Source organism: Biomphalaria glabrata, chromosome 14 (assembly GCF_947242115.1).
Source record: "Biomphalaria glabrata chromosome 14, xgBioGlab47.1, whole genome shotgun sequence".
In the NCBI taxonomy this organism is placed as follows: Eukaryota; Metazoa; Mollusca; class Gastropoda; family Planorbidae; genus Biomphalaria; species Biomphalaria glabrata.
In genome coordinates, this window is record NC_074724.1 from 19,989,152 (window position 1) to 20,015,795 (window position 26,644).

The window sequence follows — 26,644 nt, forward strand, 5'->3', positions numbered from 1 at the left end:
TATATATATATATATATATATATATATATATATATATTTATATATATATTTATATATATATATATATTGTTGTAACCCTGCCTTGCACCAGTGCTTGAGGTGCGCACCAGCGCACTAGTGAACGTAAACAGGAAGAGACTAGAATGGAGAGAAGAACAGTGCATCAGGGCATGTGAAGAGTCTGAATGTTTGGAAACTAAGAAGCAAGCTTTTGGTGCTGCCTGAAGGTTGTAGAAGGGACCTGGAACGGAGCGGGGAAGGCTGTCGTTGGTCCACATTCGGGTTGCTGTCTAAAGGACTGGTAAATTAGTAGAAAGACTCTGAGGAAGCTGAAGGATGCTATGTGTTTGTCCTAGTGAATAAACACCTGTCTTTATTTCCTGTTACACTGTGTTGAGTTGCATGCCTATTCGTTGAGTGCCTAACCTAGAGTTACAACAATATATATATATATATATATATATATATATATATATATATATATATATATATATATATATATATATATATATATATATATATATATATATATATATTATATATATATATATAGAGAGAGAGAGATAGATAGATAGATAGATATAGATATATATATAGATAGATATACATATACATATCATTTTGAATATTTATATTTTCATAATATTTATATTTTCATTATCTTTATATCAACAGATCAAAACAACACTTGTAGTACACTGACCATTCCTTTTGTTGGAAGAAAACATCACCACATAGTAGTACCTCGTCAACCATCTACCCAGCCATCGACCCCGTCTGAAAGCTGCCAAAATACTGCAGTATGACATAGATGTAGTTCATAATCACATCTATCCTCGAATAACAATATATTTAGTAAATTCCAATGGAAAAAAAACGTACTATGTGACTAGCTTTACATGTTAGAATAAACAAAAAAAAATTCCATATTTTCGATGGACATAAGTGACCCCTGACAAATTGCTAATCGACCCCCAAAGGGATCGTGATCCACAGGTTGAAAACCCCCTGCTTTATGCTAACAATGTTCCTTTAAGGGATTGTAATTGTTGGAATTATATCTGATTTAAATACAAAATTGTTCAATGCATTTAGAAATAGCTTACTTGTATCGTTTTCCTTTTGTTTTAATTAGATCTAGTTAGTTCAATTATTTGTCTACCACCAATGACCTATATCCCCATGCTTTTTTATTTGCCCACCACCAATGACCTATATCCCCATCCTTTTTTATTTGTCTACCACCAATGACCTATATCCCCATGCTTTTTTGGTTATCTACTACCAATGACCTATATCCCTATGCCTTAATGGATATCTACCATCAATGACCTATATCCCCATGCTTTTTTTATTTGTCTACCACCAATGACCTATATCCCCATGCTTTTTTAGTTATTTACCACCAATGACCTATATCCCCATGCCTTTATGCATATCTACCACCAATGACCTATATCCCCATGCTTTTTTATTTGCCTACCACCAATGACCTATATCCCTATGCCTTTATGGATATCTACCACCAATGACCTATATCCCCATGCTTTTTTATTTGTCTACCACCAATGACCTATATCCCCATGCTTTTTTATTTATCTACTACCAATGACCTATATCCCCATGCTTTTTTATTTATCTACTACCAATGACCTATATCCCCATTAAATCCCCATGCCTTTATGGATATCTACCATCAATGACCTATATCCCCATGCTTTTTTTATTTGTCTACCACCAATGACCTATATCCCCATGCTTTTTTATTTATTTACCACCAATGACCTATATCCCCATGCCTTTATGGATATCTACCACCAATGACCTATATCCCCATGCTCATTTACTCATCTAACACCACTCCCCTATAATCCCATGCTTTTTAAGTCAGTTGATTGCTGGCGTTTTCCATTAGGATTTTTTTTTTTCATTGTTTGTTGACTTGGAAATATATTTGGTCTTACATTTTTCATTGGTGCTCTCATTTGGTAGAGAGGATTCATTGTTTTTTTCCGATTGGTCAACTTTTGGATCGGATTATTGAAATGTTTCTCTGTTGTTGGAAAATAAGCAGAAGAAATATATTTGGTTCCTACCTCAATATTTTTTGACGCAATAAGTTTATAAGGGTTTTCCCTTTCCAGATCATGATCTTGTTTTACGATTTGGTTTATAACATTTTTGCCATTAATCTTTTGCTCTTGTATTTGTTGCTCTTTTATCTTCTTCTCAAGCATCTCTTTCTGAAACATCTTCTCTTTCTCAGAAATCTTCTTCTCAAACATCTCTTTCTCAAATATCTTTTTCTCCATGTCAAATTTCTCTTTGTCAATTATGGATTTTTCTAGCATCATTTTATTATACATTGGTTTGTTGACAAATTTGGTGTCCACCAATTCTCTGCCATTCATTCTTATGCCAGAATTATTTTTATTGGTCGTCACTCTATTAAGTACAACTTGCTCCTTCAATATTTTATCATACATCTCTGTAGTGTATATCTTATTGTTAGCTAGGTTTTTGTCTTTAATTGCATTTTCTTTCTTAAACATCTGACTGTTATAAGTCTCTTTGTTGTTCACATCAAGTTTACTCATGTTTTTATTGCTCAGATCATTCTTCTTTCTATTGTTTCTATCCTTTTCATTCAACTTTCTATTGTTTAAATCTTTGTCATTTAATTGTCTGTTGTTCAAATTCATTCTTCTGTTATTTGTTCTGTTATCATTCTCCTTCATATTTTTATCACTTACCGGTACCATTTTGTCCTCTTCAACATTACTATTTTTGAAAAGAGATAAAATTATAATCATTCTTACTTTAACAAGACTCTGGGGTACGCCTTTACTTTTTGATTCTATATCTTCCAAGATTGTTCCAGGATTTTTGTTTATGTTAAATATTTTTCTATATTTAGAAATATCCGTATTTCCCATGAGTATCCAGTTTATTATTTCATGAACATAATCCAAAAGTTGTATTTCTCTCTTAGGATCTTCGTATTCCTCACTCCAGAGGAGAAATATTATGTCAGAAAAAACTTTTTTGAGAAAATGTTCATCTTTTATTAATTTATTGATTTCTTCTTTTTCTTGGCTGTTTAATTGAAGTTCAGGAAAAATCTGAAAAAAACTTTCACTTTTAATTTCTGAATTTGCTTTGTCACATGTTCTTTTATCCTGATTGAGAATATAACCTGCATTACAAGAACAGGTGTATGTTTTATTGGGCAGATCCAAACACTTGTGAGAACAAGGCGACATTAAGTCTATACAGTTACCTAGGAACAGAAAAAAAATGATGTAATCAGACACATAAATTATATTTACAAATGTCTTTAAAGCAGCAAATGAACTTTTCATTTGGTGTCTACTTTTCAAGAATCTACCGAAGAATGAATACACATCTATAAAGCCCAGAGTTTTTATTTAGTTATTTTAAAAGGACAGCTTTTTAATGCAATACCGATTATATATAATTATTACTCATCCTGAATCTTCGGACTCACATACTATGCCTTATTGTTACAATTGTAATTAGACTCTTATTGCTACGATTCACTGGTGGCAGCACCAACAAGAAATAAAATGGAGCAGAAATAATTATTTTATTAAATTGCTTAGTAGGACACTATCATTAATTAGTTGGATGTTTAAATATTATTCGAAAATAACAGTCAGTAAAGCTCTAAAATTTATGTGGATTAATGTCTGTCATTTGATGCAGTTTACAGAGCTGACAAAATCTAACAAATTGAAGAGGGGCAACTCAACGAGGGAGCAAGATCCTGTTTATTACAGATGATAAACGATGTGAGCCCCACACTTTCATAGACCCCGCGATAATTCTAGATTAAAATTATTAGAAATTATAAAGTTGCAAAATATACGAAGTAGTCCTGGAAATCTCCAGAATTTATTAAAATCTCATGACAACCTATAAAAATCTCCTAAAAAATAGACAAAATTGAAATTTTGGGGTGTCCTTCATTATGGATAACTTCAAACCCACAGACGATAAAAAAAAGGCATTGCCAGCTTTCATGTAATTAAATAATTGGGCTAATTTTCACTTTAACTGGAAGTTCCAATACTTTATTTACTTAACTAGTCACTGTCATCTAATATATAAAACAGAAAGTAAGGCGTATGTATGTATGTCCAGCATAGAAATCAAAACCGTTTGACCAATCTTGATAAAACTTGGCATAAATGTTCCTTGGATCATGGCGGAGACCGTAGTGTATATTTAATGTCCCTCCATTTATCTTTATTAAAGAACTGAACTTTTTAACAAATCGGGTAAACCTATTTTCGCTTTTTTTTTTCGTGGTGTGAGTTTGCGCTCCCAGAGCTATATTTTTATATATTTTATTTTTATAGGTTAGTGTCAGATTTTATAATTGTACTCCCGCATATTTTTATATAGGTTAGTGCGGGATAGTATAAAAAGTGATGTACTACATGCTGTCTTAAAATAGTTCAATGTACAGTTGACCAGTGGTCAGTATAGTATGTCTGTGTGACAGCCGAAGATCTTTGTGGTAATTATTTTATATTTCTGTACCTGGGACGGCCTGTAAGTTTGTAACTATTTTATATTTTCTTTTACTAGATCTATGGCACACTGTGTGTAAATATGCTAGATATATTTTAATTTAGTTTTATTTTCTAGTTGGCAGTTTATGTTTTGAGCATGTTAATTTAAAGATGGCGGCGTCCATCAGTCCTGCTTTGAGTTTTCTAGACCTAATAGAATATATAATTTTATGTATTGCAGGCTATTTTTACTGTTGATTATAACTGCTGCAATTACACTGCTGTTTTAACTGCTGAGTATAACTGCTATTCTGCTGTAACCTCTTACTGTAGATCTAGAATCTAGTGTTATTTTGTTTTTGTAGTGTAGCCTTAGATTAGTGGCTTAGTAAACTTAGTTATAGTCTGTTTCTGTTCTTAGTGAATACTAATAGCAAGGTACTAAGGCTAAGGTGTTCTTGTTTTAGTATTAGTTATGGGTTGGTTATAGTAGTAGAATATGGTAGATCTAGACTAGTTTAGTGTAGTGTATTTGTGTAGATCTAGGTCTAGTATAGTAGTTTTCTTGTAGTGATTTAGTTAGATAGTTGGTTTGATCAGTTTGTGTTAGATAGTTGGTTAGTTTGTTAGTGTTTGTAGTGGTGTAGATTTAGAGGGTTTTAGTAGTAGTGGTTAGCCAAGTTAGTGTGTATATTATATTTTATTATTGATTCATTTATTTTTATGTAAATAAAGTTCCGTTTTGTTTATTTATCCTAAACTAAAGTTTCGTTATCTTGCTTTCATTTAGTTTAGGTTAGTATAGTTAGTATGTCTGGTTACTTAGGCGACTCTATCCCCTTGGTCCCCATACCGAGGTGCACAGATTGAGCCCACCCAGTAATGCAAACATCTGCCTACTGTTAAATAATTTAATGTTGAGCAGAAGAGAAAAGGTTTCCACACTCGCGCCTGCCTGACCTGCTCACAGTGGTAAAGAAAACAAATTGAAAGGAACATAAGCTAAGTTTGACATTGTAATATACTAAGTCAATTCATAACCTTAGAAACAAGGCTTTATTTCAATAAAACACGACTGATACACACAATAACACAGTACAGACTGGTCACGATTCACAGACTACGATAATGCGAACACGATTACAAATACTAGCACGATTACAAGCACGGGTAACACACAAGTTCATTTAACGATCACTCCATTCACCCCTCCTTTATTTCTTTCTAGGTCTTAGGTTATAACCATGCGTAGGAAGGGAAGGATCAGGAGGTATCTCTGGCGTAGACTTTTCTCCTTGCAAGTCGTAACTGTCCTGTACGGGACTCTGGCATTGGGTGGCTCCCCTGTGAGTCACTGATGACTTCTGGCTGGTTGTACATCATTGGGGTGGGACTCTGTGAATTACTGATAGTTTCAGGCCCGTAGCGACTCCCTGGTGAGAGATCCAAAGAGTCACCGACCTCTTGAGGCAGAATACCGTTCTCTGGTTCGAAATAAGGGTAAAATGATTGCCACACAAATAATGCTTCCATTTGCGTATGGCTTCAATTATTGCAGTGGCTTCTTTCTCTATGGCAGATTGATGCCTTTCAGTAGGTGAAAGAGTTCTAGAGAAGAATGCAATAGGTCTTCCCTCCTGATTTAAAGTGGCAGCTACTGCGATGTCAGAAGCGTCAGTTTCCACAATTAGAGGATGGTCATACTTTATGGTGAAAATTGCTGCTTTCTGCAATTCTTCTTTCAAGTCTTCCAACGCTGTTTTTACTTCTGTAGGTACAGGAAAAATTTGATTTTTCATTATAGGATACATTTTGTCGGAGAAATTTGGTATCCAGTGAGCATAATATGCCAAAAGTCCTACAATCCTTTTCTGAGACTTCAGATCTTTTGGAGGTGGCAAATCTCGCAGAGCTTGAAATCTATCAGGGTCCGGCTTCAAATGCCCTTTGGATATTTCATATCCAAGCAGCTTTACCTTCTTAGTAGCAAATACACTTTTACTTTCGTTGAAAGTTATTCCGTATTCCAGAGCTACCTTCTGAAAATGCAACAGATTTTTGTTATGGGAGTCTACATCTGTACCACATATTGTTACATTGTCGACATAGGCAAACGTGTCAGACAACTTTTCTTCTTCTATAATAGTGTCTATGGTTTTCTGGAAGCAAGCTACACCGTTAGTGACCCCAAAGGGTATTCTGCAAAACTGGTAGAGTTTACCACAAGCTTCGAAGGCTGTGTATTTCTTTTCGCTCTGTTGGATAGGTATTTGGTGATAAGCACTCTCCAGATCCAATGTGCTAAAGATTTCATACCTGGAAATTTTCTCCACCATTTCATCCACTCTAGGCATGGGGTAAGCGTCCAGGTAAGTAAATCTATTTATAGTTTGGCTATAATCAACGACCATTCGCTTTTTGTGCCGCTCATTGGTCGTGACAAGGACTTGAGCTCTCCAAGGTGATTTGGAAGGTTCAATGATACCGTTTCGTATCAATTTCTCAACTTCAGCTTTAATAAATTGTGTGTCTTGGAAGGAGTAACGACGAGATTTAGTAGCTATAGGTCTGCAATCAGGGGATAAATTTGCAAACAATTGTGGTGCCTCTACCTTAACAGCATTGAGCGAGCAGACATGAAATGCAGGTCGACCACCGTTGAATGGAATTATCAGTTCTTTGTGTAATGCGAGGAAATCTAACCCAAGCACTACATCAGTGCAAAGTTCATCTAGTAACGAAAGTTTGAATTGATTGTAAACTTCCCCTTTGTATTTTAGCGATGCAAACGTGTGGCCTCTTGTGACGCTTGACAGTTGAGATGACGCCATAGAAATTTTGTGCTTTGAACGTGTCACTGACCAGTCGTACTCTCTTGGTATGTTTGAAGAAATGTAGCTTTCCCCGCTACCTGTATCAATTAGGGCTTTTAGGTTCACGCCATTTACAGAGATGTGTACTGTTGATTTAGTTAAACCAGGTACAGACGAAGTAGCAATTAGTGATGTTAGATGTGTAGAGTCCTTAATGCAGCTACAATCTTTACAAGATTGTCTTTTAATCTCGTGGCTAGGAGATGTTTTGACTTTTGTTTTGGTTTTAGGAGTGTTGCGAGACCTGCAAACCTTCGAAAAATGTCCATTTTTCCCGCACGAATGACACATGCAGTCTTTGGCAGGGCATTTCGCTCTGAGATGCCGACTACCTCCGCAAAAGAAACATTTAGTATTCACTGTTGCGATTGTTTCTGAGTCCACCATTTCTTCGGTTGAGATTGCCGATGACGAAAGAGATGACTCTACCAATTGAGACGGAGTACTAAACGAACTGGATTCTTTTTGGGCCATGTCGAGAGTCTTGGCAATATCTAAAGCCATTTTCAACTCAAGGGATCTTTTCTCAAGTAGCCTCTGTCTAATTACACTCGAACGCATGCCGCTAACAAAGGCATCGCGAATGGCGTCCTCTTCATTTTTGTCAGCACTGACAGCTCGGAACTGACAATCTCTGGCCATCACTCTCAGCTTGTGTACAAATTGATCAAGACTTTGATCGACTTCTTGTTTGCAAGTTGCAAGCAAATGTCTGGCCAATGTTTCATTAGGGGCCTTCACAAATAAATTCTCAAGAATAGATTTTGCTTCTGAGTATTTAGAACAGGTAGAAATGTACTGATATAAGGATGGAGACACAAAGTTGCATAGCAGGTCAAACTGTTCGCTTTCACTAGCCCCTACCTTCGTTGCGAATCTGTCAAAACAAGAAATCCAATGTTTCCATCTAATTGAAGCATTAGTTGAACTAGGATCAGCATCCAGTCTATTGGGACGCAAAAACTTGTCCATTTAAGAATGGTTTTATTGAAATAAATTGTAATATACTAAGTCAATTCATAACCTTAGAAACAAGGCTTTATTTCAATAAAACACGACTGATACACACAATAACACAGTACAGACTGGTCACGATTCACAGACTACGATAATGCGAACACGATTACAAATACTAGCACGATTACAAGCACGGGTAACACACAAGTTCATTTAACGATCACTCCAGACATAGATCTAAATTCAATCCACTGGATTTAGTAATATCCAAATTAAGGCCCGCAGCCCGCGGGTAATATTCGGCTAGTATAAATATAAAAACTAAATCTAAAAGCTCGATCTCTATAAAAAAACAATTCAAAGCGATAATATTTAAATATATATTTAGATCTAGACTGATTTGATATAAAATTAAGACTTGGCTAAGAATGTTAGTCACCACTAGACTCTACTAGAATGACAACAACTTGAAGACTTGGCTAAGGAAACATTGGTGAGTTTGTTCAGAGTCTTGTACAGCAAAGGAATTTGCTAAAAACATGGAAGCTTATGCAGCTTAATGTTAAAGGAAAAAGCAGTATAATAAATATGTGGAAAACTTCACGCCTGGAAAGGTTGAAGATGACTACAAGATAAATTGCCTCAACAGATTTATGGACTCTGCAATTCAAGTCCTGGAAATCTCCTAAAATTATTAAAAATCTCATGAAAAGTCATAAGAATCTACTGAAAATAGACAAAATTGTCTTTTAGGGTGTCCTTCAATATGAAAATCGCCAATTCTACGGGCGCATAAAAAAAAAAAAAAAAAACGGCATTGTCGACTTTCATTTAATAAAAATGTAATAATATGGCGAATTCAAGCCTAAAACGGAAGTTCTAATACTTTGTTTACTTTAATAGTCACTGGCATATATAAACATAGATCTAAGTACCGGTATTCTAAGTCTATCTCGATCTCAAAAGTGATTTTTTAAAAAACAAATCTAGATCTACATAGATTTGATAGATCTAGAATTAGAATGAAAATGCTAGATCTATTTTATCTAGATCTAAATCTAGAAAGACTTGATAATAAAATTAAGACTAGACCGTAAATCTAGATTAGATTCTAGATCTAGCCTGGGCCATGCTAGTCACGGCTAGTGTCTTGTACTGTAGTAGATCTAGACTAGAATCTAGTACGTAGTAGATCATAGATGATCATGATGATGATCTAGATATAGAATTCTAGATCTACTAGAAATGACTAGATCTAGATCTATTACTATACGTATATTATAATATTATGTAGATCTATTCTATATCATCGTCCCGAGACATGACGTTAAACTGCGCTCCTCTTTCCTTAGCACTTTTGGAGCTCAAAAGTGCCCTACTTCTTTTCTATCATTGTGTCTGCCTCCTCTTTTCCTCAGTCTGCCTTCATTGATCATCACTCTGTCTCCTTATCTCTAAATATCTCACTACGTCCTAGACCAGTCCGTTAGCCATGGACTGCGACGGGTAAGGGGGGATAAAGAGATCCTGGTGTTTGAGTGGTGGCTATCTGAGGATAAACCACCACAACACAATACTTTGGCTCCAAGTTCCCCTAGACCTGAGGCCCAGATGGCCCGCTCTGGGTCAATCGGCTGGTCATGCCGAGCGGTGGCTGGAGGGTCAATCAGGGAGCTGCTGTATCGGACACATGTCCAGTGCAGCAGCTGACTGAGTATAGCACCTGTGTAGCCCAGGCGGGCTCATTTTGGACTTCCGAATGGCCCGTCCCCTTGTTGGACTCGATGGCGGGTGGGGAGCACAGGTGCCGAATTAACAAGAATATACATGGACAAAAAAAAAACCAACAAACTACTTGCCCCAGATTTCAGTCTGGGCAAGAGACGCCGCATTGAGGCAAAAAAGGAGGAGGCCACAAAAAGCTGTACTACCTGGCCATCATTTTTGGTGGTCAGGTGCACAGAGGAGGGGAAAAGTCTGACAAAGCTGAGCCCTTTCCTTATCTATAAGGGACTCAAGTCAGTAGTGGGAGAGCCCAAGAGTGTGTCTAAGCTACATAAATCAATGGAACTTCTTGTAGAAGTAGATGGCAAGACACACTCTGATGGGCTCTTAAGATGCAGAAGACTCTGTGATCTCCAAGTGGAAGTCATGCCACACAAGAGTCTGAACACCAGCAGAGGTGTAATCAGCTCTAGGGATCTACTGGAATGTTCCGAGAAGGAAATAGTGGAGGGCATTGGAGGAGTCACCCATGCCCGGCGCATTACCAGGCGCAGGGATGGTGAGGAGGTCAAAACCGCCACTATTATCCTCACATTCGGAACTAGGACACCGCCAGAGTATGTGAAGGCAGGATACCTACGAGTTCCAGTGAGGCCCTACATACCTAACCCCATGAGGTGCTTCAAGTGCCAGGGTTATGGACACGGCGCGGCAGTCTGCAAGAGGAACACTGTGTGTGCCAGATGTGCTGGAGAGGGTCATGAGGACAAGGGCTGCACAGCCCAGTTCAAGTGCCCAAACTGTCAAGCTGGCCACTCAGCCTACTCCAAGGACTGCCCTGTGTGGAAACAGGAGGTTGCCGTGCAGGAGTACAAGGCAAGAAATGGATGTACCTTCAGCCAGGCGAAATCGGCTGTACTGGCCCTACCCAAGGGCCAATTCGGCTTGACAAAGACCTACGCCCAGGCTGTTGCTAAGATAGGAAGATCCATAGCCACACAGACGGACACATTGACCCCACCACCCCCTCCTCCTCCTCCAACTCAGAAGAAAACACCGCCAAAGAACACACCTCTGAAGAAACAAGAAAGCCCTGTTGTCATGCTAAAGAACAGGTTCTCTGTGCTCGCTGATGAGAGCATGGAGACTGAGCAGCATGTCAAAACCAATACTCCGAGAGAACCCGGAGACATCATGTCTGACACAGGTTCTCCTCAGAGAACCCAGCCAGACACCCCAACCTCTACCGAATTAGAGGTTGACCAACTCCCTAAGGGGAGAAATCGAAGCGGAGAGGATGCCCGAGGCGAGAGAGGAGGAAATGACCTCCGCTCTAACCAGAAGGATCTCCCCTCTCCAGAGAGAAAGACTTCCCCCAAAAGGGGGTTGTCCTCCTCTCCATTAAAACCCAAGAATAAAAATATCAAGGTCACTGGAATAAAGGGAAACCCCTCCGGGGGCCTCCGAAGGCCAAATAGCTCCAAGTAGGTCATCTAGAATAAGCCATGGCCTCCAGAATTGTACAGTGGAAATGTAGAGGCCTCAAGGCCAATTACGAGGAAATGCAGCTACTGATGGACTCTGAGACTCCTGTAGCTGTCTGCTTACAGGAAACATTTCTGAAAGATTGCATCAGCTTCCGAAGCTACCGTGCTTATAGCAAGAATGTTGAGGATGCAGAGAGAGCATCAGGTGGAGTCTGTATCCTTGTGAAGGATATAATCCCCCATGAGAGGGTAGAACTACAGACCACACTACAGGCCGTAGCAGCTAGGATAACCCTTCACAAGGTTATCACTTGCTGCAGCCTGTATCTACCACCAGGCGCTCCATTAAACCGAACAGACATGGAGGACCTATTGAAACAACTCCCCCGGCCTTATTTAATCCATATGGGGATCCAACAATACCGACACAAGAGGTCGTATGCTGGAGGATATCTTCCTCCAACATGATTTATGCATACTTAATGATGCATCACCGACCTACTTGCACCCAGGAACTGGATCACCCACATGCATTGACCTCACCGTATGCGTCCCCGGACTTCTGGACGATTTTAAATGGTCAGTTAGCAATGATCTACGGGGAAGTGATCATTTCCCAATCATCATTACTAACAATCTCCCTTCATTGGGACGACCTCAGCGGTGGAAACTGAATAAGGCCGATTGGAACAATTCCAAAAAAAGATGCTCCGAGGATATCACAGAAAATATCCTCCATGAACAGAACCCAGCCGATACCTTTGCTAGCAAGCTACTAAGTATAGCCAGGAAAGTTGTACCCCTAACCTCTGCAAATCCAAAACGGCCTAGCAAACCATGGTTTGATACAGCTTGCAAAAGTGCTATTGGTGATAGGAAAAAACGACTGGCTGCATTTATAAAGAATCCTTCCCAGGAAAACCTAAAGCTATTCAGGATAGCTAGAGCAAAGGCTAGACAAACCATACGGTCAGCCAAAAGGAATTCCTGGAGAAGTTTTGTCGGCAGTCTGGATGCCAAAACTTCTGCTAGAGCGGTTTGGAAGGCAGTAAGGCGAATCAAAGGGAAAGAATCAAATGCAATAGGGCATTTGAAAAACCAAGGACGAACTGTCACGTCCCCCAGAGAAATAGCTGACTGCCTTGCATCCTCAATAGCAGAAAAATCATCCACTGCACACTACACGCCAGAGTTCCAAAAAGTCAAAACCAGGGAGGAAAGACACCCCATTGATTTCAGGTCAGAGAACAATGAAGACTACAACAAACCGTTCTCTCTTGAGGAACTGAGGGAATCGCTGGACAAGTCACATGACACAGCGCCTGGAGAAGACGATAAACCTCCATTACCAGTTCCTCAAGCACCTTCCCGAACCCTCATTGGCAGTCCTGCTAGGGGTCTATAACTGTGTGTGGCAAACAGGCGCTTTCCCAAACAGCTGGAGGAAAGCCACAGTTATACCGATACCTAAACCGGGAAGAGACGGCTCTGACCCAGCTAACTATCGACCAATAGCACTAACAAGGTGCATCTGCAAAACCATGGAAAGAATGATTAACAGTAGGCTGGTCTGGTACCTGGAAAGTAATAAAGTGATCTCAAACTACCAGTGCGGATTCCGGCAGGGGCGGACAACAACTGACCACCTGGTAAGGCTGGAAGCTTATATTAGAAACGCATTACTCAGAAGAGAACATCTAGTAGCTGTATTCTTCGATATAGAAAAGGCCTATGACACAACCTGGAAACATGGCATTCTACGTGACCTGGCGCTTATGGGGCTTAAGGGACACCTCCCCCGTTTTGTGGAGGAATTCCTGAAAGATCGAAAATTTCAGGTTCGAGTGGGCAACTCCGCTTCTGACACTCATGACCAGGAAATGGGTGTACCCCAGGGCAGCATTCTGTCAGTCACCCTGTTCAACATTAAAATAAATAGCATCATAAATGCGCTGTCCCCTGGCATAGAGTGCTCTTTGTATGTTGATGACTTTGTCATTCTTACTTATGGGAAAAACATGAACACCTTAGAAAGAAAATTACAGTTATGTTTAAACAAAATTCAGGGTTGGGCAAACTATAATGGTTTCAAATTCTCAGACTCCAAAACAGTTAGTATGCATTTTTGTAATCTAAGGGGACTCCACCCAGACCCTGAACTATTTATACACAAAAAGAAGATCCCTGTCGTGAAAACTACAAAATTTTTAGGCCTCACCTTAGATTCCAAATTTAATTTTCTCCCCCACATTAAGGAACTTAAGAAGAAATGCCAAAAGTCATTAAACATACTGAGAGTACTCAGCCATACGGACTGGGGAGCTGACAGAGATACCTTGCTGCTGCTCTATCGGAGTCTAATTCGATCCAAGCTAGACTACGGATCCATAATATATGGAGCAGCAAGGAAGTCGTACCTAAAAATACTGGAACCAATACAAAATGCTGCCCTGCGTCTCTGTCTCGGCGCGTTTCGTACATCACCTATCCCAAGTCTCCATGTGGAGGCTGGAGAACTCCCCATGGATATAAGAATGAAAAAGCTTGCAATGCAGTATAAAGTCAAGCTAAAATCCAACCCCACGAACCCTGCTTTTGACTCCATATTTAACTCCACAGAGGTAGAATTATACAATCGAAGGCCTAACGTCATACAGCCGTTGGGCCTTCGAATGAGAGAACCCATCCAAAATTTAACCCCACCCATTGACCAAATCTCTAAAATAGAAACCCCTCAGAACCCTCCTTGGCTAATGAATAAACCCAAATTAAATTTATCCCTCCTTAATTTCAAAAAAGAAAATACAGACCCAAGCATACTACAAGTCTACTTTAGGGAACTGCAGGAGAGCTACGGAGATTGTGGCACCATCTACACAGACGGATCCAAAATGGAGGGAAAGGTCGCGTGTGCCTGCTCCTTTCGGAACAAAACAATCTCCCGTAGACTCCCCGATGGCTGCTCCATCTTTACGGCCGAATTGCACGCAATATTGCTTGCACTTATGGCCGTAAAAGCATCAGAAAGGAGGAAATTTATAATCTGCTCCGACTCCAAATCTGCATTGCAAGCTTTGGGGCGGATGAAGACTGACATCCCATTGGTACATAAGAGTCTGAAGCTGTTGGACCAAATAACAGCCGACCGTAGGGATGTCACCTTCATCTGGGTCCCCTCCCATGTTGGCATTGAGGGAAACAAAGCCGCAGACCGAGAAGCAAAGAGAGCCCTAAATCATGCGGTGTCAGGAACCCAAATTCCCTACTCGGACCTGAGACAAAGTATTGCCTCTGCCACCTATCGAGAGTGGCAGAACCGATGGGAGGCTGAGACTCACAGTAAACTCAGGCAGATTGTGGCTGATGTCAGGTGGCGGCCCACATCTAAGGGTCTGACAAGGCGTGGTAGCACGACCATGTCCAGACTTAGGATTGGCCACACCTACATCACGCACTCTTTTGTACTAAAGAGAGAGGAGCCCCCACTTTGTGAGTACTGTGACTCTCGCCTCACCGTGGAACATATCCTCGTTGATTGCCCCAGATACCAGGATGTCAGGGCGAAATATTTTAGAGCCACTAATTTAAAAACACTATTTGATAATGTCGACCCTGGGAAGGTACTGGGCTTTATCCGGGAAGTGGGGCTATCTACGAAGATCTGATTTGTGAACATGCACTATTTACATTAGATTTTTACCAAATATTTAAATTTTTACTACCTTTACTATTTTAACTGTGAATAGACCTTGATTTTAATGATATGACTGTATAGAATCTGGCCCTTGTTGTTTAGAGAGAGAGGGATCCTTAAGGGACTGCTGGCACGACATGGCCTAAATTGTGCCGATGTGCCTCAAATCAAAAATCAAATCAATCTATTTATCTAGTCTACTAGATCTAGATTTTCTAGATCTACTATGATCAGTACGATCTAGGACTAGATCTAGTAATCTAGTCATTATTTCTAGAGCTAGACTCTAATCTTCTAGTAGTAGTACTAGTTACTAGTAGATCTCTAGTCAGATCTAGATAGCAGATAGAGATAGATATATCTAGTCAATAGAGACAGATATAGTGATATAGATAGTGATATAGTTACAGACAGTATATATAATTGTTATAGCCAATAATCAATATACTGAATATAGGGCCTACTATTCTACTTTTACTGTACTTTTTAGGGTGGAGGCCTTAGACAGAGTATATATGATTAATGGTATAGATTATATTTCTAGATCTAATAGAGATCTACTTAGATTCTGGAATCTCTCTCTTAGTTTTAGTTTTATAAATCTAGATTGTGAAGTAGATGGGGCTTAGAGTATTTAAGCTGCTATATAAAATTAAAATATTCATGATTTTACTATCAAATTCACTTCTAGCTTTATGATTCAAAGTTAGATTTTATAGATTTAAAGACACCTATTGTTAATAAAAACAATCAATTTGATGCAAGAGATTTCCACTGAAATAGGAAACTGATATTGATAATGTGTTATACATTGCAATTTATACAAGCAATATATAGAGAGAGAGTAGTGCAAATAGGCTTATTGGTTTACAAGTACTTTTTTACTCTTTAATCAGTTACTTTTGAATTCGCTAATTTGAAAAGGAAAAAAAAATTGTATACATGTATATGGTAATTCTTATATTTATTAGTAAATATAGATATAGTTCGCGTTTTTCCGCTCCTGAAATCGAATATTTTCTCCTGGAAAACTCCTGGAATCCTAATCTCGGAATGGTGGGGGAACCCTGTAAATCCCTTTCTTCTATGAAACAAAAAAAATGCAAACGACAATCCCCAAATTCCAAGAACGCAACTAAGGAAGATTTTGATTTTAACCGCCCCCCTCGAAAATTTACGATAAACCTCCGCTTCAATATAAAAAAAAGCAAACTCAAAATTCTATGAGCGTAGCCAAAGGGGTTTTGAGTTAAAATCATCCTTCAGCGGGGTTTGATGCTAAAAATACCTCTTCAATATAAAAAAAGGAAATTACGCACTCAAAATGCTATAAGCGTAGCCAAAGGGGTTTTGAGTTTAAACCCCCCTTCAGAGGGGTTTCATGTTAAAAAATACCTCTTCAATATAAAAAAAAGCAAATTATACACCAAAATTCTTTGAGTGTTGCCAAGCCAATGGGGGGTTTTGCCAGTGACAGATTTTTGTGAAAACAGCTTGCCGTCAAATATGCCGAACGGCGCGAGAGTCTAAGTCAGTAAGAATAGCACATTAGGTTTTTAATAGCAGGATAATGCATTACAGATACCTCAGAATACGCATTTTGTTGGCTTTCAATACCGGAAATAGTGCTTGGCAGCGGGGCCGCTGGGGGAATTTCCAGCGCTCCCCCAGACCCCCTTGCTGACAAGGGCGGGGAGTCTACAATTTTCCCGCTAACTCCAGGTAGAACATATTCTAGGGAACAATAAACGTCTTCCAAAAGAATGAAGGATCAGAATGTAATAAAGATTAATTATGTACACACACACCACTGGCGGATCCAGAACTTTGGAGTGGGGGGGGGGCGATTTTTTCCAAACCCTAACCCTAACGCCCAGTAAACCTTAACCCTATGCATAAACGTGCCTACAGCATATATATATATATATATATATATACATATATATATTCGATATATAAGAATAAAATAAGACTGTTTCTCAATCTTCGACGAAAAAAAACAGAAAAAAAAAACAGTCATATTGAGGCCTTTCTCTTGCAAGCTTGGGGTCTGGTAGAGCGCTGTAAGCTTCCTCAGTGGGGTTCGGGGCGAAGCCCCGACACCCAAAAGCGTTTTCTTGCATTTTTTACTGCAGAAACGCATTCTCCTGACATCTACAGCTCATTATTTATCAGTGGGGTTCGGGGAGAAGCCCCGACGCCAAAAGCGTTTTCTTGCATTTTTCACGGCTGAAACGCATTCTCCTGATATCTACAGCTCATTATTTATCAGTGGGGTTCGGGGCGAAGCCTCGACGCTAAAAGCGTTTTCTGGCATTTTTCACTGCAGTAACGCATTCTCCTGACCTACAGCTCATTATTCATTCTATTATAAAGGACCTTTTGAATAATAAGGAAAAATATTTTAATATGAATTTATAGTCCCTTAATACATTGCAAATTAGGGGTGCACCGGATAGTACTTTTTGATATCCGGCCGGAGCCGGATATAACCGGATAGTACAATTAGATATTCGGCCGGAGCCGGATACCTACATGACTCAAACAGCTCGTTTTACTGAAGTTTTCGCAAATCTTCTATATAACATACCTATATTCATATTATTTTGTTATTTACTTTCTTTCTTTAAACTCTATCACTGATTGATAAATTAAAATGAACAGCATTTTTTTTTACAGATATGCTTATCATAAACTAATCTTTGTAACATGAGATGGTGTGTGCGTATGTATTGTAAAGTAGAATGTGGGATAACTCATGCAGAATATATAAACATATATGTAACTAATGTAAATCTTTCAAAGGTAAAGTTCACTCTTGGTTTTATAGCGTAAATCTTTCTTAAGTACAATCTAAGTTGTATAGTGGGTAGATGTTTGTGTTCATGTATTTGACACCATCAATTTGTCATTAGGCTCGTGTTTTAAAGGCCACAAACCGCTTCTGGTTTGTATCTAATACAGATAAATATCTTAAGTACAGCAAATTTGCAGCCGTATGCTGGCCATTAAATTTTGTACAATGCAAAACATAGCTGCTTCGGTCAAATGACTCATTCAACCAATGGGCAGTTAAACCAAAATATGATTCGGTGGTATTATCAGCTGTCCAAGTGACCGTTGAGAAAACGATGTTTTTAGCATCGGATAGCATTTCACGAAGCTTTGAGGAAACATTGTCGTAGATATCTGGAATAACACGTTCTGTAAAATATTTGCGACTAGGCACAGTGTATCTTTTCTCCAGTACTTTTAAAAGTCCAATAAATCCAGGCTTCTCAACTACTTGGTAAGGTTCCATGTCAGTTGCAATCATCTTTGCTATGGCCAAGTGAATGCGTTTAGCATTATCACTATTAATATCCCACAATTTAGCTTAGTCTAAGACCTCTTTAATCCCTGGTTGCTGCTTGTGTGTGAGGCTTGACGAATCACTGGAGCTCGTAGACGTACTGGCACAGGCAGTGATATTACTTGATGCTGATTTCAATGCAGTCATTTCGTTGAATAAGTCTGGGTGTTTCGAGCGTAGATGACTAATCATAGTGGTGGTTGAGAAGTCTTTAGGTTTGCCTGGTTTACCACGTGACATTACTATTTTACAAGCATTGCAAACTGCTTTAGAGTTGTCCATTGTTTTGACATTAAAGTAACGCCATATAAGTGATGACTTTTTATCAGCCATTATTATTACTTTTTAATTTACTAAATGCCCTTGCAAGCCACTTTTATACCCGTGGCTTGTCTAACAAAATACTTGTAGGGGTGTGTCCTGTAGTTCAGCGCTCTAATTTACATTTCTCTTCAAGTAAACAAACTTAGTGTCATCATCTAGTGACCTCTAGACAGTGTCAATATGTCTTAACAATTTGGTTTGTGGACCAGACCCTTGATTGAAAATCTATCTCATAATAAACAAACTCATACCAGATTAACCTTATAGAGATTTGGCTTGTAGTCCCGCCCCTAATAAAAATTCTACTCCAAGTAAACAAACTCAGTTCCCTCGAAAGGTGTGACCACTAGAGAGTGTCAATACGCTGACATTAAACCTACGTCCATCGTATTTAACTTGTGGTTACACACCCATAAAAAACTCAATGTGATGGACTAAACAAATAAAAGGGGGTGGGAGTTGTTCATCTCTACCTCTGGAGATATACCCGCACAGCTAGACACGCCTTGTCTTTATAATAAACGAAGTTTGGTGCATATTCATAATGGCTCTATTTTTAAGCACATTATTTTGTTTTCATATAAGCATTAATACATTCTATATCAGACAGTAATGGAACGAGGTCCACTTTATGCATATTAAATAGGTGTATTTTTTACTATCCGGTTTACTATCCGGTAGTGATATCCGACCGGAGCCGAATAGTACCGGATAGTAAAAAATGCCGGATATTCGGCAGAAGCCGGAGCCGGAGGGACTATCCGGTGCACCCCTATTGTAAATACAACCGATTTGTTCTTTGAAAAGATAAGATACCCCACATATTTAGATTAAGGCTTTGAGTATCGCCGCCGAAAAAAATATTTGATTAATAATATTCAATACAATTCAAGAATAAATTGTGAGTTATAGTCCTAAATTTATTTAAAGAAAAATATGAGATAGAGTAAAGGCTGGAAAAGTCGACTAGGAAAATATAATATGGCTTTTGAACTCATCTCAACCGTGACTGTTATATTGAAAGATTTTGTTTGAATTATAACTTTTACAAGTCTTTCTTAAAATAGTTATGATAAATTCATGTGAAATTACATAAACTCTGTCTGGAAAGGGGAAGGGCAGTAATATAATTTCTGCTAATGATTGCATTTTGTATTAAAGAATAGGGGTTGGTCGACTCGATATAAGAATTTACTTTATAGCATATATAAATAATATTAGTGACAGATTTTTTAAATTTTGTAATTTCTTACTATAATACAAAAAGAAAAAGTATTGATTTTTCCGATGGGGGGAAGGTGATTGCATGTATCGCACTTCCACCTGTTTATATTATATAGATATTCGACTAATTTTGTTCACATACTATGATTTCTCCATGACACTGGGGCCTACCCCCCCCCCCCTCCACACAAAGGGTTTAGATGGGAAGGGCAGTAGAGGTATTCGCTCCTCCCCTGCCAATCGGCCAACAGGTGAACGACATAATATAAAGACCTGTTAAAATACCAATAACAAGTTTTAATCATATAGATATTTAATTGATTCTGTTAGCAAGTTTTGATTTCTACACTTTAAAGTTTATGGTGGGGGGGGGGCGGATTGATGCCATCGCCCCCTCCCGACCCAACCAAATCGGCCAAAATACTAGAAAGGGGGGGGGCGAAATAATCTAAAAATAGGTTGAAATATAAATAATTAGTATATATTTTTAACATAAGTAATAAATTCGTATACAAATTGTGTGAATTCTATGCTAAAATTCGTCCGCCCCCCTAGGGGGGGGTCGGCCGAGTGGGGGGGGGCGATGGCCCCTACCGCCCCCCCCCCTGGATCCGCCAGTGACACACACTGACACACAGTGACACTTTTGTAAGTTACTTCTTTTAAATAATAGTGAATGCGTATAATGCATGGGCGTGTTAAAATGTCATTTCAACTACACGTGGCCAATCAATTATCGAAATGTAGGCCTAGGCTTTACTAACGTCTTTTCAATATTTTCGCTCATATAATATATCTTTTAATTAGTTACATGCAAAGTCAGGTACTATTTGCTAGTAGGCTATGTATGCTATTCAGTGACTAGGAGTAACGTCCGTTGTTGACTGTTGTTACTTTGAATGGCGTCAGAAAGTTCCATGGGCGGATCCAGAACTTTGGAGTGGGGGGGGTGGATATTTTTTTCCAAACCCTAACCCTATCGCCCAGTAAACTGTAACCCTATTCATAAACGTGCGTACAGCATATATATATATATATATAAATATATATATATATGTGTGTGTGTGTATAAGAAAAGCAGTATTTCTCAATTTTCGGCGAAAAAACAAACTAAAAACAGTCATGTTGACACCTTTCTTTTGCAAGCTTGAGGGTCTGGGGGAGCGCTGTAAGCCTTCCGAGTGGGGTTTGTGGCAAAGCCAAAAGCGTTTTCTTGCATTTTTCACTGCAGAAACGCCTTCTCCTGACATCTGCAGCTCACTATTCATCAGTGAGGTTCGGGGCGAAGCCCCTACGCTAAAAGCGTTTTCTTGAATGCTTCACCCAAAGCTCATTATTCATCCTATTAAAAAGGATTAAAGACGCTTTTTTTTTGTTTTGTCTGTCTGTCTGTCCGTCATGTTAATAGCGAGAAAAAAAAAAGCTATTGAAAATCTGATTAAAATTTAATTTCCCTTCCGGAACATCGCATTAGTTTTAAGTTTCTATACTAGATTGTTCCGGATGTATATATATTTATAGTGAGAGAAAATAAGAATTCCAGATTAATCAAATACCGTTAAATAAATTAGTGGGATGGTCTGTTATGAAAATTAGATGTACCATAGCCTTATGGAGAGATTTTCAAACCATACTTTGGTGTTAGGAAGTTGTTTTCCTTAAAAATTGAAGCATAATATTAACGATAATTAGATTTTCTAACGTTTTAGCTAGAAAGTTTAATGTAGTGTAAGAGAGAAGTGCGATTTTACATAAATAGAGTTAAAATATAATATTAACGATAATTAGATTTTCTAACGTTTTAGCTAGAAAGTTTAATGTAGTGTAAGAGAGAAGTGCGATTTTACATAAATAGAGTTAAAATATTTTTCATAAAAAATCCGGAACAACCAATTTTCGTAAATGAGAAAATTATTTGTTTTATTTATTAGAGGAGGGATTTCAAACATTTATTAGCGTTATTAGATTTTTCATAGAAAATTCGGATCATTTTTGGAGACGATTTGTAAGAAAATTAGGTAATATAGGTCCATTTTTTTTTCGAAACAAAATCTTTACCGATTATACAACTTTTATTATGTTTCGGCAAGAAAATTAACTGTAAAATAAGTCTAAAAAGTGATTTTCAATAATCGTTTCTAATAAATTACTTTCTTTTTTAAAACCCTGAACAGCCTATTGTCGATATTTTTGAAAAAATAAATTATTTGACATAAATTTGTTTTAAGTTAAAAATTTGGAACAATTGATATTGTTAAATAAACTATAGTGACATAGTGTCAAATAATATAAGAGTAATATTAGTCAATCATGCGATTTCAAACAATCATTTGACATCATTTATTTTTTATAAAACAATACCCGGAACAACTTTATAGTTAATGAAATACAAATCTAGTATTGATATTTTTATTTAGCATTTATATACTATTTACATAAAAAAACCGGAACAATATATTAAAGATCATGTGTTTATTGCAACGTTTAAGCATGGAAATAAAATCTAATATAAGTTAGAAGAGCAAACAAATATTCGTTGGCATTGATTTGTTTTTCACAAAACATCCGGAACAATCTATTATAGATACTTAAAACTATTGCAATATTTCTGCATGAAAAATTAAAGGTCAAATCAGATTTACAATAGCCTTTAGTGTTATTTGTTAATCTAATCGTGTCGGACAGACCGACCAACAGACAAAACGCACAAAAATAAGCTACTTTTATTCGGATGGGTGCACTAAACAAAAAATAAATAAAATCTGATTTTTTAAAAAAAGGATACCTCAGCTTTTTAGCTTTTGACTTCAGTTATCGAGCTGTTTACATCCTAGGAATCCTTGGGCCTTTGCCTCTTTTCTTTGCCTCTTTTTTGGGCATTGCCTCTTTTTTGGCTATTGGCCTCTTTATTGGGCTTTTTTTTTTATTAACAAAAAGATGCATATTTTATTAGTAAGCGTACAAATTATGTAGTTACATTTTAAAGTACAATGATTGCAAAACATATCAAAGCATATAGTTACATTTAGGTTGTCATAATATTTTAACGTTTTAAATTGCTTTGTATATGGCGTTATTTTTTTCCAATAGCATATAATGAATATTTTGAAATTTAAGGTTCTTAAAATATATGTGTATGGCGTTATTTTTTTCCAATAGCATATAATGAATATTTTGAAATTTAAGGTTCTTAAAATATATGTGGTGAGAATGTCAACAATAGGTAATTAAATAGAAACAATCAAAGAGTGAAAGTAGAAACTTAAATGATGTTAAAACATTTTAAACATCGTAGTCACATTTTTTTTCCTCTTTGTCTCCATTGCTTATGGTTGTTTCCTTTGTGCTTTGCTACATTACCCCAGTTCTTTATATTAACTTCTTTCAAACGTGCATACACATCTATGTGTGTACACACTTATGCAAACATAGGCATTTAAACATTTATATTGTTTCTTTTGTTGTTTCCCTTTTAATGACAATTTTTTATTTCCTCCCTTGAGATTTGGAAAACTACTTCCTCATCATCAAGGTGGAAATCCTGTCTGCTAGAGTCAGTATATCAGGAGTTTCTGTTCAGAGACAATTTCTCTGTGGCTTTTTTTTTTTTTTTGGTCACAAGGACCAATTAGAGTCGTACTGAAAGTTATTTTATATGTATCTATATATATTGTTACAAATGACCAGTGACAGGAAGAGGTTAACGTGTGACCCCGACGAGATAACACAGCAGCGGGTGTTCCCTGGAATGTACATGTATCAACAAAGACAGGATGTGACGTGTCCTTACGTGTTATTCCAGAAGGTACTAGCAATGTCCAGTGACAGATAGAGGTCACAACTTGTGACCCCGGCAAGATGACAATGCAGCCGATGTTTTCTGGAATCTACATGTATAAACAAAGACAGGATGTGACGTTTCCTCACATGTTATTCCAGAGGATACTACGAGTGTTTGTACAACTTTAGAGGAGCGATTAGGGACTCTATATAAGCCAGAGAGTTAATGTGAAAGTGAGTCGTATGGAGTCGTGAGTGAGCCGTTACAGACGATGTAAGACGTGTGCGGCTCTGTGGAAGAGAAATGTGTACGACTCGATGCAAGTTAACTAGGGTAGAGTTAACTGGAGTGGACTACTGTCCTTAAAGTCTATACAGCGAAATACAGTGGACTTGAGCCGTTACAGTCGATACAGTCGATGTAAGACGTGTGCGGCTCTGATTCGGTAGACTTGAGTACGACTTGGTTCAGCTTTAGGAGACCTGGAGCGACACTGGGAAGTGTGTCGTTGGTCTGTCCTGTGGAATACGGCTCGATGCAAGATGAGTAGAGATGAATTGCAACGAAGTGAAGAGATGTATTGCAACGAAGTATAGCTAACTGTAAACTGACAGATATTGTACAGTCTTCTACGCTACATGTTCAAGTAACGAATTGTTAGAGTTAATAGTCATTAAAGTTATATGAAACTGAAAGTTTAGTCGTCAAGTTCTTTGCAGTGTTTTTTATTTGTGTGCCAACTAATACATCTAGCCAGAGGATTCAGAAATACGTAACAATGTATATATTTGTATATATATATACTTTTTTTTTCTTGAATATTCCCCCCCCTTTTTTTTATTTTTCCTCTTCCATTCTTTGATATATTATTTCTCTGTAGACTGCACAAGCATGCGCAATATTGACAATGGTGGTGGCGAATTTTTTTTTAACAATAGTAAAAACTTTGACATATGTAAAAAAAAAAATGAAACTAAATACTAATTTAGTAACAATTTGATGTAGAAGCTTGTTGAGATATGAGGTTATGTTGATGCTCAATATTAGAACAACAGAAGAAGAAGAATACCTGTACAGACTGTAAACGTCTGCAAGGTAGTAAGAAATAATATATTTGTATGTAGACTGCACAGGTATGCACAATACGGATAGTGGTGGTATTTTTTCAATATTCGTAAAGAAGTCACTATGGACATAATTGTTAAAAAGTACACATTTATACAAAGAATTGTTTGCTTAGATATCATGTAATCTTTCCTGATTCTCAATACAGGAACAACAGAAAAAAAAACAGTGTTTACATAAAACGTAAAGGTCTGCCCTTGTTCTTGATTTCTTGGAGTTTTTTAAAAAGTTTAAGGAATTGGTTTGGCATGGTGTAATGTTGCGCGTTATGCTACTGCACGAAAGTCGCTGCATAAAAAGTCCATTTTAAAAAATGTGCTTGATATTTACATACAAAGTGCATTATTAGCCTTTATAAACAAATAAAATTTATTTTTTGTAAATTTTAGCAGCTAGTTGACTAGAAAAAACACCTTTAACTATTATTTATATTTGTTGTAAACATTTCCTGTACATTTTATAAATATATTTGACTTTGTGATACTGAAAATACACAAAAATTGTCCATCGTTGTTAGCATATTGTAACATTGCCTCCCTTACATTTGCGTAAATTTTTTAGAATTGGTGTATTTTTATGAAAAAATCGCTTGCATCATTAATTTTATAAATAAAACGGTTTGCTTTTAGAAAACCGAAAGTAGCCTTTGCACTTAAACTTTTTAAGACGCATTTAATGGTGAAATAATATTTTTCATATCTCTTTTAGTTTTCGAGATCTGAGTGTGACAGACGGACATTTTGCACAAACCTAATAGCGGCTTTTTCCCCTTACGGGGGGCCGCTAAAAATGCAAACGACAATCCCCATATTCCTAGAACATAGCTAAGGAAGATTTTGATTTTAAAACCCCCTCCGTAATTTACAATAAATCCCCTCTTCAATTTAAAAAAGCAAATTACACACAGAAAATGCTATGAGCGTAGCCAAGGGGGTTTTGAGTTTTAACCCCCTTCAGCGGGGTTTAAAGCTAAAAATACCTCATGAATTTTTTTTAAAAAGCCAATTAAACACTCCAAATTCTATGAGTGTAGCCAAAGGGGGTTTTGAGTTTCCCCCCCCCCTTTTTTTTTCAGTGGGGTTTGAAGCTAAAAAAAATACCTCATCAATATAAAAAAAGCAAATTACACACTCAAAAATCTTTGAAAGTAACCAAAGAGGGTTTTGAGTTTAAAGTCCCCTTTATCGGGGTTTGATGCTAAAAAAATACCTCTTCAATATAAAAAAAATTCTTTGAGCTTAGCAAAGCCAAAGGGGAGTTTTGAGTTTAAACCCCCTCCTCCAGATGGCTTCTTTTTCGTTTAGAACCACTCCAGATATTTTTGAGTTTAAAATCCCCCTACAGAGAGTTTTGAGGTTGAAAACCCCCTCTTGAATATTATACTAAAGCAAACTATACTCACCAAATTCTATAAGCGTAGCTAAATGGGGTTTTGAATTTGTTAAAAAAAAACTCCAGAGATTTTTAGTTTAAAACCCCACAACAGATGATTTTGACGATAAAACTTCATTTTTTCGATATAACATCTAAACTACAGTCACCTAATTCCAAGAGCGTAGCCAAG

The 26,644-nt window shown here is 37.6% G+C and overlaps 1 protein-coding gene across 6 annotated transcripts in view; it reads right to left on the reverse strand.

Annotated features, from left to right (window-relative positions):
* Positions 1 to 1,183: 1,183 nt before the first annotated feature.
* Positions 1,184 to 26,644, reverse strand: part of LOC106079426 (MATH and LRR domain-containing protein PFE0570w-like) — a 71,402-nt gene continuing 45,941 nt past the window's right edge. For 4 of the 6 annotated variants that reach the window (XM_056011549.1, XM_056011548.1, XM_056011552.1 and 1 more), the window contains one exon: positions 1,184 to 3,280. In XM_056011549.1, the coding sequence (XP_055867524.1) occupies positions 1,866 to 3,280 (1,415 nt within the window). In that variant the 3' untranslated portion in view covers positions 1,184 to 1,865. The remainder of the gene's footprint in view (positions 3,281 to 26,644) is intronic. The other 2 variants (XR_008774921.1, XR_008774920.1) reach the window with 2 other exon arrangements.